We start from the raw sequence: 13,337 nt of genomic DNA on the forward strand, positions 1-13,337 counted from the left end.
GTTGGCTCAGTGGTTCCTAGAACCCATGTTGGGCACTTCACAACTGCCTGTAACTCTAACTCCAGGGAATTCAATATCTCTGGCCTCTGTGGACATGGCACTCATGTGCACATACCACATAGAGACACGTAATATTTTAGAAAATAAATGTATTTTTTTTAAAAAAAGTAAATGTATTCTCCATTCCAGAAACAAAATATGGTAAAACAGAATATTATAAAGAGTTACAGAAAAGTAATAATATAGTTATATTGATTATATATCATTCATGATTTTTAAAAATATCTTTAGCAAAAAGTAAAATAAAATAAAAATACCTTTAGCAAACTAGTATACACATACTTGGTGAAATACTAAAACACTGACCATCAAGTTAAGAGAGAGACAAGGGTGCTTGCTGTAGTCAGCATTTCTACACAGCAACACACAGGAGTTCCTGCCAGTGACTCCAGACACTACTGCATATACAAATTTTCTAGAATAGGACCTAGTGAATAGCAAAGTCACTGGTGTAACACCTTTTTTTAAAAAAATTATTATTATTTTCCATACTGATCAGTTTCCCCTCCCTCCTATCCTCCCATTCCCTCCTTCCTACCTCTCCCTGCCCCTCCCAATCCATTCCTCCTCTGTTTCTGTTCAGAAAGGGGCAGGATGCCCATGGGTATCAACAAAGCACGGCATATCAAGTTGCAATAAGACTAAGCACCTCTCCTTGTATTAAGGCTGGGCAAGACAACCCAGTATGAGGAATAGGTCTCCAGGAGCCAGCAAAAACATTAGGGACAGCCTCTGCTCCCATTGTTAGGAGTCCCACAAGAAGACCAAGCTACACAACTGTCACATATATGTAAGGGGCCTATGTCGGTCCTATGCAGGCTCCCAGGTTATTGGTTCAGACTCTTAAGTTCCTATGAACTAGGTTAGTTGTTTCTGTGGGTTTTCTTGTAATGTCCTTGACCTCTGGCTCCTGCAATCCTTCCTCCCTCTGTTCATCAGGATTCCCTGAGCTCAGTCTAATGTTTGGCTGCTGTGGGTCTTTTTTTCATCAATTACTGGATGAAGACTCTCTGATGATAATTGGGGGCAGTCACCAATCTGATAATAGGCCATGGCCAGTTGAGGCTATGTATCCCCTATTACTAGGAATCTTAGCTGGGGTCATCCCTGTAGATTTGTGGGTATTTTCCTTGCATCAGGTTTTTACCTAACCCCAAAATGCACCCCCTTTCCAGTCATCTCTTTTAGTACTCTCTCCCTCCAACCACCCCCAACCTGATCCCTCAAGTTCTTATCCCCACCTGCCCCCAGTCCACCCAGGAGATATCTTCTATTTCCTCTTCCCAGGGAAACCCATGCATCCCCCTACCTTGGGGCCGCCTTGTTACCTAGCCTTTCTGGATCTGTGGATTGTAGCATGGTTATTCTTTACTTTACAGCTAATATCTACCTATGAGTACATACCATGTTTGTCTTTCTGGATCAGGGTTACCTCACTCAGGATGACTTTTTTTTCTAGTTCCATCCATTTGCCTTTTAATTTCCTGATGTCATTGTTTTTAACAGCTAAGTAATACTTCACTGTGTAAGTATACCACATTTTCTTTATCCATTCTTTAGTTGAAGGTTTTGTTTCCAGGTTCTGACTATTAAAAATGAAGCTGCTACGAACATAGTTGAGCAAGTTTCCTTGTGTTATGATTGAGCATCCTTTGGGTATACATCCAAGAATGGTGTATCTGGGTCTTGAGGTAGATTGATTTCCCATTTAATAAGACACTGCCATATTGACTTCCAAAGTGGCTGTACAAGTTTGCATTCACACCAACAATGAAGGAGGTAACACAACATTTTTACATACTAATGAATGCTTAGGAGATGATATTTTCAAAGCTGCTGTTGTAGCTCTTTAAAGCAGCCAACACCTAAGGATGGGGCTACTACAGTTTGCAGGCCTCCAAGGAGAAGCATTTGTAATTTACTGAGAGGTGAGAGAGCACCTGAACAAAACATACCCCACATTCATGAGCTAAAGGAGCCATTACTGGATAGATGTCAATTTACCTTAATAAGTATAAAATAAAAAAGTCAATGAGGGAGGGGGAAGGAGAGGTATTTTCATAATCAGATTATTTGAAGTAGGAAGACCTACCCTAAATCTGGACCATATCTTCTAATAGCAGCCCATATAAAAGAACATAGAAGAAGGAAACTTTGCTTTTTGCCTCCTGGCAAGTTCATCTATCCTGTTGCTAAGGCATTCTTTCACCAGTATTAGAACCAGGTTTTTCAGGATTCCTGCATAGATCAGCAGCTCCTCGGGAATCCTCCAGGACAACAGCACCAGATTTGGATAACTGAGATACCCAGCCTTGTGGACTGAACAACTACCAGATTCTCAGCCTTTCCATTGTGAGACAGTCATTGTTGGACTACTCTGGACCACAGCTTTCACAGCAAATCATTCCTCCAGTGGAATACCCTGAATGCCACTGCTACTGTCCATGTCACTGCACAGGTTCTCAGGCAACTTGTAGTCCTTTCTTTCAGGTCCTGTTATGATCTGCAATTTATGAACTAGAAACATAAAGAATATTTTTGGGCCCTCATTATGGTCCAATATCTAATGGGACCTAGGTAAGACAGCGAAGAAATGCTTAATGGACCAGAAATAGAAGGACACAGGCCTCAGGGGGCTCATTTTCTGCAGAAGATCTTTGCTAGACCCTCTTTGCCTTCTGAAGCACATTTGCCTCTTTATCTCCAGCCATGGTTCTGTCTGTTTCAGGGCTTTCCAAGGTTAAGGAGCACAAGGAGTTTCCCTTACCCAGACTGGTCTTTATTATTACAAACATGACTATATTACTTGGAGACTAAAAGTCAGAGATTTTCCAGTCTCATTAAGCATCTATCTCCTTAAAGTTACCTATTATTTTCTACCTCTAATTGAAAGCCAGTTACACTTCACTTGGACTCATTCTTCCTTGTGGTCCCAACTTAGGGAGGCAAATTCCAAATAATACATCCTTCTGCTTTGCTCTGAGGTCACAAGAGGCTTTCCTTCCAGAGGCCCAGGTGCCCCCTGCATCTTGCAGGTATCTGATTTACTGCATTGGCATTGTATTTCATGTGTGAACTAGTAGTGGCTCATTTTGATGACAAACAAATCAATACACAAATATGTCTCCTGTAAAAGTATCTATCCAGGCGCACCTTTTGAATAGTCTGGGACATTTCTGAGAAAATCTGCTTATATAACAAATTTGAAGGAATAGATCAAACTAGAAACCACCAGAGGGCACTTCCCTAAAACTTACTTCCTAGACTTAAGCACAGGTACAGATGATACACACTGAGCACATTACAGAAGCCTTTCTACTGCGGGTCATATATTTGTTGAACACAGATACACATGTTCAACCAGGGGTAGAATTGCTGGGTTTCTGGAGTATGCTCAAAAAGAAATTCTGGTGGTTGAGCGAAAAGTAGTCTGGGGTGAGAGAAATTCAGAAGGTGTGCAGAGGGGCATGTTATATAGAACAATAGAAATGACAGTTACAGAGACCTAACTTGAATGCTGTGGGGGACAGACTATGGCCATCTGAGAAAATATTCCGGAAAGAGCAGAAAGACCAGGCATGAGATGGAGTCATGCTGCTGCAGAAGTAGCACCATGTTGGAATTGCTGACCTGGAGACCAGGAGGCCCCCAGAGGCCAGGCCACAAGAGCCCTTTGACTTTGTCCTAAGCAGTGAGACTCATAAAAGTGGGATATGCCCTACATACAAGTAGATTCACTGGCTACAGAATGAAAAGCAGGAAGGATTGGCACCTGTGGTAGGGTATAGCCATAGGGAAGGAAGACATGGGTTCCCAAGAGACTGCTGAAGGAGAAGCCTACCATGTGTTGATGGCATAGGATATGATGTGGCAGCAAGAGCAGAAGGAGTGGCCTCAGTGTTTTTAGCAGCTTCACTGCTTGCTAAAGGTTCATTTGCTTGCTCTTTCATACACAGAAAAAAGATATGCTTTTTACAAGCAGCCACAGAACAGCCATAACTACCATATATTAAAACATAATAAAAGGGACTGGAGAGATGGCTCAGTGGTTTAGAACACTGGCTGATTTTCCAGAGGACCCAGGTTAGATTCCTGGTACCTCCATGGTGGCTCATAACTCTAACTCCAGTTTCAAGAGATTTGATACCATCTTCTGGCTTCTGTGGGTACCAGGTACATATGTGGTTCACAGACATAAATGCAAGCCAAACAACCATAAACAAAACAAAACAAAACAAACAAAAAAAACCCCTTAAAGCCAAAATATCTGGTCACATGCTATAAAATAAAATTTCAGCACAAAGGTGATAGTGGAGCTAAAGTCTAACCATTTAGAAATTAAAGATGTTCCTATCTTTCTTCTCCTCTCTCCTGCCTCCATTCCTTCCTTTCTTTCACTGTAGCCCAAGCTGATTGTGAACTCACAGCAATCTTTCTGCCTCAGCTCTCCAAGTGTTAAGATGTTTGGCATATGTCACCATGCTCAGTTCTGGAGGAAGAGGCAGGCAGATCTCTGTGAGCTCAAGGCTAGCATGGTCTACACAGAGAGATCCTGTATCAAAATAAAATAAAATAAAAAAGAAAAGAAAAGAAAGGAAAATGAAAGAAGGAAGAAGAGCAAATTATAGACTGTGGAGATATCTCAGTGGTTAAAGGATGAGGATCAGAGTATAGATCCTCAGAACCCACAAAATGCCAGGTGAGCATGATAATCCACCTGTAATTCTAGTACTTAGAAGGCAAAGACAGAGGATCCACAGAGCAAGCTGGTTAGCCAGACTAGCCATATTGATGAGCTCTGAGTTCAACTCAGAGACCTGCTTCAATGAACAAGGTGTTAAGTGATTGATAAAGACTCCTAGTGTCAACCTTGGGCCTCCATATGCATGCATGCACATACACACGCACTACCCACATGCACATCAAACACGCACATTCATAAAAAAGAATACATTATAGCTTATTCAAGAATCAGGAAGATTTGATACAACTGACATCCAGGCATGTCTACTTTAGTTCTATTTATAAAATACATCAGATTAACTTATTCTTTGGTATAAACTTTCACATGATTCCAGGAAAGCAGTCCTCAAGACAATACAGACATATAGTGCATGGAAGGAAATGGACAGCTTAAATACATTTATTAATGTCCTAGTTAGGATTACTATTGCTGTGATGAAACACCATGACCAAAAAAGCAATTTAGGGAAAAAAGGGTTTATTTTGCATATACTTCCAGATTACAGTCCATCATTGAGGGAATTCAGGGCAGGAACTCAAACAGGTAGGAACTTGTAGGCAGGAGCTGATGCAGAGGCCATGGAGGGGTGCTACTTATTGGCTTGCTCATTGTGGCCTGCTTTCTTTCTTTTTTATTTATTTATTTTTTTGGTTTTTCGAGACAGGGTTTCTCTGGCAGTTTTGGTGCCTGTCCTGGATCTCACTCTGTAGACCAAGCTGGCCTTGAACTCACAGAGATCCGCCTAGCTCTGCCTCCTGAGTGCTGGGATGAAAGGCGTATGCCACCACTGCCTGGCTCAGCCTGCTTTCTTATACAACTCAGGACCATTAGCCCAGGGGCTATGCCCTTTCTATCAATTGCTAATTAAGAAAATGTCCTACAGGTTTGCTCACAGCCTGATCCTATGGAGGCATTTTCTCAATGGGGTTCCCTCTTCTCAGATGATGCTAACTTGAGTCAAATTGACATAAAACTAGCCAGCACAATTAAGAATCAAGAAGGGGCTGGGCATTGGTGGTGCACCTCTTTAATCCCAGCACTCTGGAGGCAAAGACAGGCAGATCTCTGTGAGTTTGAGGCTAGCCTGGTCTACTGATCTGGTTCCAGGGTAGCTCAGGGATACACAGAGAAACACCGTCACAAAAAAAAAAAAAAAAAAAAAAGAAAAAGAAAAAGAAAAAGAAAAAGAAAGAAAGAAACAAACAAACAAACAAAGGGAAACAAATGGCCTAAATATTCAATCCAGGAAGCTGGAGAGGGTCAAAGTCAGAGGTTCTCTTTCCAGACTGACCCTGGCCTTATGGAAGAAAAAGGGTGCTGCAGAGCTACGTAAACAGTAGAATATGGCATTTACAAGGAATTCAAACTGTTAAGTGTGTTAAGTGTTTTGAGAAAAATAAGGTACTTTCTATTAAAAGTTAAATATTTTCCCTTTTTTCTACTTCTAGGAATTTATGCCATATAAATACTCTAGCAATTTTGGACAGAAATTGGTAAAAATGATGAGTGTAAGGCAAAACAAACAGACAAAAAAACCCATGATAAAACAGATTGTTTACCCGGGCAGTGGTGGCACACGCCTTTCATCCCAGCACTCGGGAGGCAGAGCCAGAAAGATCTCTGTGAGTTCGAGGCCAGCCTGGGCTACCAAGTGAGTTCCAGGAAAGGCACAAAGCTACACAGAGAAACCCTGTCTCGAAAAACCAAACAACAACAACAACCAAAAAAAAAAAAAAAAAAAAAAAAACACCCCAGATTGTTTAAAAGGAAAACAGTAAGATATACAACCATGTAAAAAGAATGTACTCCAAACATGGCATCATTTAGAAAACATTCTGTAAAAAGAAAAGTCATAAGATACATGGACTAGATGCTACTCCTGGATGTTGTCATCTTTTGGACAGGATCTGGGGATGGCTACATTCTCTGTTATGACTTTCTATATTGTCTGAGTTGTTGGGTAACTCTGTTTTTGTTATAAAAATCATGTTTAAAAATAGCAGTTCAAATATATATTTAGAGAACAGGCATAGAAGAGACAAATCATTTGATAAGAAGTTTATACCAAAGAATAAATTAATCTGACATATTTTATAGATAGAACTAAAGGCACTGGTTTGAGACAATGGAGCAAATAATTGACTTTAACTTACATTATGAACAATGCTCTTAATTATTCATTATAACTTTTATGAAAAACCAAACTTGCCCAATTAGGAAGCCAGTGTTGTACAAAGGAAATCTAACCCATTTTCATTTCTAAGAACATAGCACAATCCAATAAACTGTGAATAAGGCCAACCTGTGGGTAAGAAGGAAAGCATAATGAGGTTTTAAAACCAAATCTTGATTGATATGGAGGCTCATGTCTGTAATGTCAGCACTCAGTAAGCTAAGGCAGAAGGATCTTGTGTTTAAGGATATCCTGGATGACACAGTGACAAACACATGACAAACACATTTTACTTAGCAAAACTAAACAAAAATAAAGAAAATTAAAAACAAACATCAATCAACCAAAATCAATCAACAGTAAAACTAAATCACAGAACAAACAGCAAAACCAAATCTTGTTATGCTTTATTACTCACACGTCTCATTAGTTAATCTAGCAAAATGAATAAAAATTTCAGATATTAGTTACTAAAAGTTTAAACTCAAGTTAAAAGGAAATAATACTATAATGAATAATCAAATTCTAGAGATTTCAACTTACATGTTTCGAAAGTAAAACTGTTTGACAAGGAACTTGACAGATCAAGCATTCATCCTTTTTACCTATCAAAGAAAAACAAACGTTTAATTACATTATACTGAACATTGCTGTGAAATATGTGTGAACACAGCCTGAGTTAGAATGCAGGATTACCATGTCTAAATGTTTTTAACGTTCTTATGTGATGAGGCTGTGGACTCAGTGAAACAGTTTATACAACCATTTACTTTTCTGCTTTGTAAATGTGCCCCCACAACAGTGACCATTAAGTGTCAGCAATACTTAAATTAGATTTTACAGTAGTATCCTTTCTCCTGACACCCAGTGCACTCGTGTGTGTGTGTGTGTGTGTGTGTGTGTGTGTGTGTGTGTGTTTCATGTAGGAACTCACATACACATAATGTTCTACCATTAAATTTTAGCACCAGCCCTTTTAAATTTTTCTTTTTAGGGCTAGGCATGATGGCATACGCCTTTAATCCCAGCACTCAGGAGACAGAGGCAGAAGGAGCTCTGTGAGATGCTGATCTACACAGTGAACTCCAGGATAGCCAAGCCTACATAGATACCTTGTCTCAACAAAACAAAACAAAACAAACAAAAAAACCAAAACAAACAAATACACCTTCCCCCCCCCAAAAAAAAAACCCAAAACTTTTTGAGACTGGGTCTTGCTAAGTTGTCCAAACAGGTTTTGAACTTCCAATCCTCTTGCTTCTACCTCTTAACTAGATACAAGGCAAGCACTACCACCTGGTTTAGTTATTTTAATATAAAAATTTTTAACAATTTAAAATGAAAATAACTCCTTTAAGGCTCTATAATACCCCTAAAGGTCACCATTACATCACCACTGTGTTCCTCCTATCTAAGAACCAGTCTCAGCTGAAGCACAAAAGGTTTATACACCTGTTTACCTTCAAGCATGTAACTAATTCACCTGCTCATGCTCTAGTTCTTTGCTGACCACCTAGGGGGATTCTGTCCACACATCACTATCTTCTCCATGAAATTGGCCTCTATCTTGGCTTGAATCTGAACTCCATGGCTAGCTCTCAATACCAGCCTTGTTATTTCATCCATTCTTATAGACACACTCTGGGCCCCTTATCAGCATCTCTGTGGCTACCAAGTCCTGGACCTCCTTAGTGCCCTATGTAAAAATGCAGACTTGCCACAGAATTTCTTATAATTAAACTCCCTATGTTGAGATAATTTTATATTCCCCTCCCCCCCACAGACACACACACACACACACACACACACACACACACACACACACACACACACGGTAGGGGGTGTTGAGGGTAAGCAAATGCAAGCACATCAAGGTCAGAGGGCAATTTTCAAGAGTCAGTTATCTCCTACAGTATGTTCTACGGATTGAACTCAAATAATCAGGCTTTACAGCAAGTATGGTTAACTGCTGATATATCTTTACCAACCCCTCCTCTCTTCTTATAAAGGCCTTCAAGTCACCTTTCCCCACCCCTAGCATCCACTTTCCACATGTTTCTATTCTCTCTTACTCCATGTTCTATTGCACTCTCTCATATAGACGTTGCACAGCAAATGATTACAGAACAGACTCACAAGCATTGTGCTGGGGAAGGGAGATTGAGAGGGGAAGAGAGGAAATGCCTTGCAGCTCACTGCCAAAGTGGCTGATACTTAATATATACTGTTTATAAGTCAACTAAAAATAAATACTACACTAAAAGGCTGTTAGAGGACCTGGATGAGCAATCAACAAAAAGAAAAGAGCCAGTAAGTGTATAAGAAAACTTTGGCCACTCAGGAAAAACACACAAGTAAGGAGGGCACATCAAAGCGGGAATCTAGATAGGCACTGCCTCTCTGGTGAGCAATTTGGCCTACATTTTAGCAGTTCTACCCCCAAGTGGAAAACTGTTTTAATAGTCAAATGACATAAAACATAAATGTTTTTTGGTAGGGAACAACTTATAGTAAGTGAGGATATTTACAACCTTAAAAATAAAACAAACGTGTGTGTGTGTGTGTGTGTGTGTGTGTGTGTGTGTTTCCGAGACATGGTTTCTGGACATGTGTAGCCATGGCTATCCTAGAACTCTCTCCGTAAACCAGTCTGACCTAGAACTCAGAGATCCACTTGTCTCTGCCTCCTGAGTGCTGAGATTAAAGGCATGCTCCATCACTGCCTGACTGAAACAGACTAATTTTAACAGTGAAGGCAATCTGTGCCCTAGTGAGCAATAAAAGCAGTTTACTTAATAGTATACATAATATATCATTTGTTTTAAAAATCTGAAATATCATGGCCAACAAACTAGTTCAACTTGAGTAAAAACACTTGCTACAAAGTGTAATCCACATGGTGGAGAGAGAAACAACACCTACAGATAGTCCTTTGATATCCACCCCACTGTGTGTGTGTGTGTGTGTGTGTGTGTGTGTGTGTGTGTGTGTGTGTGTGCGCGCGCGCAAAATTTCCATCAAGGGCTGGATAGATGACTCAGCAGTTAATAACACTAGCTGCTCTTCTAGAGGACCTAAGCTCAATTCTCAGCACATGGTGTCTCACAACCTTCTCTAACTCCAGTTCTAGAAGAGTCAATGACCTTGCAGATACCAGGCACAAACAGGGTGCACAGACATACATGCAGGCAAAACACCCATACATATAAAAATAAGTAAAAAATTAAAAAAAATGTATTACCTGAAAAATCTGGGAGGATATCAGATTTTAACAAGAGTGTGTGAACATGAATCACTAGAACTAGCTAAGTTAAGATTGTCTAGAGGCCCCTATCCTTTTCCTCCAACTTTTTTTGTGTGTCTCTGGGGTTGATATACTTCCAACATGCAGTACCTGTGGTTTTTGAAAGAATAAGTTCAGGGTATTGGAACCTATGTAGGCTTCATGATTCAAGAGCCAGAAGTACCTTGATGTGCCCACATCCAAAACCCTAAACTAGTCACCCACACCAGTGTTGGGTGGGGCCCTGTAATTTGCAACATCATGAAGGCACATATCTTTAGGTTATGTGCTAAATTGTTTTAACTTTATTTCAAATCATTGGTGACTTCTATCACTGACCCAGTAGATATTTTCAAACCCTGATTCTTTGACCTCAGGAGAAAATCTAGGACACCTACACACCTCTACTTCCTTCTTTACCTAACATCTTTCTTCTGTTTCTGCTTACCACCTACAAACTGTACTACCCAAGATGGTAGTATTTTCCACCTGCCTTATCCTTTGGCACTCACTTCCATGTTACTGACTCACCATTAACATTCCTGACTCTTAGGAATTCCAGATCCCCAACCAGGACTACCTCCTGTCTCCTCCCTAGCCAGCTCCCACAAGATAGGGTCTAAAGTAGCAGTTCTCAACCTGTGGGTCGTGACCACTTTGTGGGTCAAAGGTCCCTTTCACAGGGGTCACCTAAGACCATCGGAAAACATATTGGCATTACGATTCATAACAGTAGCAAAAGTAGTTATGAAGTAGCAATGAACATAATTTTACGGTTGCAGAGAGGGGTCACCACAACTTCAACTGTACTAAAGGATCGCAGCATTAAGAAGGTTGAGAACCACTGTTCTAAGGTGAGCTTACCAGCTTCGCCCTCCATTCTGCTGTTGTTCCCTGTCCAGCATCCATCAGCAAGAGTTCAGCTCCTTACTTCCTTGAATTAAGTCTGTTGAATCTGCTTGGCATTCCCCAAACCCATTTCTCCTGATCGCAGGGCTACATCTTGTTCATCACATTGCTTCTCACAAGTCTCACTACACAGTTTCTACTGAATTTCTCTCATTACAGACTACTTTTCACACCAGGCTTCCTCTTAGAACATACACCAGAAAACCAGGAATTCTACCCCTGGTTGCATACATGTACCTACAAATACACGAGTCAGAACTTTCACAGTAGCATCATCTGTCACATATCTGGAAACAACTATGTTAGTTCAACTAATGAATAATTTGGAGTGTGACCACACAGCAGAGTTCCATGACTGTGACACCTACATGTACAATGCTCACACAAAATACTGTGTGTAAATTCCTAGACAATTAAGGTAAGGCTGGGAAACAAAATGAACCCGAAGTTTCCGAGAATCTTCCGTGGATTGGTGGTGTACTTGTTCCTTTACTTGCCAAGTTAAACATGTCGGTCACTTTGTGAAAACCCACTGCTTCTGCACCCCTCCACCCTCTCACCCCCCACCCCTCCGCAGAAGCTTTACTTCAACAACAAAAACATTCACATCTGACCAACTGGCCGCTGCAAACCAGCTTCCAGGTATGGAGCAGCTGGCTTTCTGCAGTTCCAGCTCTGGATCCCAGTGGGGGTTCGGTGGTCCTGAAGCCGTGCAGGCCCATAGAGGTCTCTCGCCTCTGCCCCGCCCGTGGGAGGAAACCCACACTGTGAACCATGGCTAGCGACCCTCCTTCGCCCATTTCCTCTGCCCACGCAGACCTTTGCGGAGGCAAGAGTCGCAGTACACGTGCCCGCAGCTGGTCAGGCTGAAGGACGACTTCCTGTGCGGCGGCTGGAAACATCGATTACAGAACACCCAGCTGGCCATGACCGCAGGCCCACGTGAGGCCCACGTGAGACCCTCGCGAGGTCAGCGAGGCCGCCGAGGTAGGGACGCACTTCTAGAAAGCCAGCTCTGCGCCTGCGCTAGTTTCAGCGCATGCGTACTAGGGCGTGACTTCCCGATCAGACACGGAACCAACCTTGGAGCCGATCCAGGTTTCCTGAGGAAGCTAGTACCAAGAGCACCAAGGCAAGGAAAGGCCGCCTTCTTGGTGATGGAGGGAAACCTGACAGTGTGGGCCAGGACAGTGGTTTCTGGTACATCATGAGGAATTTGGTGAAACTGGACATCAAGGGAGACTGGGTGGATCAGGCCTCAGGGTAGAGATAAGCCCAGGGACATCTGTACATGCCATAATGGAGATGAGGGAAAACGGGGAACCACTGAAACCAAAGAGAACCACGGTGTCCTAACAGGGCTGGAGGAAAGGACTACCAGGAGGATGGGGCATGGGAGTTATGGACCAGGCTAGCAGGGCCGGAAGTACCGAGGGAACAATGGTTGCGAGATTATATCAGGGCAGGACAGGAATCCCTGCTTGCCACCAACATGTACACAAGAAAGGGCTTAATTTAAGGAAGATCACTTTACCTTAGAAACAAAAGATAGTAGAAGGGGCTAATTTCTGGTGATATTAAAAATTATTTCAAAATTAAAAACATTTTTTGATAGTTGTGTTTCTTACATAATTCTGGATATTTTTCCTTCCCATTTCATAAGTCTGCAAGGATTGGTAGAGGCTGTATGAGAAAGTTCCTGGGCTACTTACACGTATAGTCAAAAGTTTACTCTCTTTCAAGGAATTAGGAAAAAGTAAAGATGGAAAAAGATGCATTTGATCTGTGCAGAACTGTATTTATTTCATCAAGCCCTTAAAATATGGCTGGTCAAAATTATGCTGTTAGCATAATATAGAACCCAGGTTTACAAACTTAGTATGAATAAAAAGATATAAAATATTGTTTTGTATTGAGTGTACATTAAAATTAAAGTAATTTTGTTTCTTTGTGTTATATATGTGAGATAAGGTCTCTGTGGTGGTTTGAATAAGAATGGCTCCCATAGGCTCATATATTTGAATGCTTAGTCACCAGGGCGAGGCACCATTTGAAAGGATTATAAGGATTAGGAGGTGTGGCCTTATTGGGGATAGTGTGTTACTAGGGATGGGCTTTGAAGTTTCAAAAGCCCATGCCAGGCCCAGTGTCTTTCTCTCTCTGCTCTA

At 41.4% G+C, this 13,337-nt stretch overlaps 1 protein-coding gene across 2 annotated transcripts in view; it reads right to left on the reverse strand.

The window, feature by feature from the left end:
- The window catches only part of Rnf212 (ring finger protein 212), a 34,392-nt gene extending 21,435 nt beyond the window's left edge, over nt 1–12,957 (reverse strand). For both annotated transcript variants that reach the window (XM_042257853.2, XM_076547129.1), the window contains exons 1-2: nt 11,989–12,957; nt 7,521–7,582 (exon numbers count right to left, since the gene is read on the reverse strand). In XM_042257853.2, coding sequence (XP_042113787.2) covers nt 7,521–7,582; nt 11,989–12,097 — 171 coding nt within the window. In that variant the 5' untranslated portion in view covers nt 12,098–12,957. The remainder of the gene's footprint in view (nt 1–7,520; nt 7,583–11,988) is intronic.
- Nucleotides 12,958–13,337: the final 380 nt, after the last annotated feature.

The sequence above is a fragment of the Peromyscus maniculatus genome, chromosome 10 (assembly GCF_049852395.1).
Source record: "Peromyscus maniculatus bairdii isolate BWxNUB_F1_BW_parent chromosome 10, HU_Pman_BW_mat_3.1, whole genome shotgun sequence".
Taxonomy (NCBI): domain Eukaryota; kingdom Metazoa; phylum Chordata; class Mammalia; order Rodentia; family Cricetidae; genus Peromyscus; species Peromyscus maniculatus.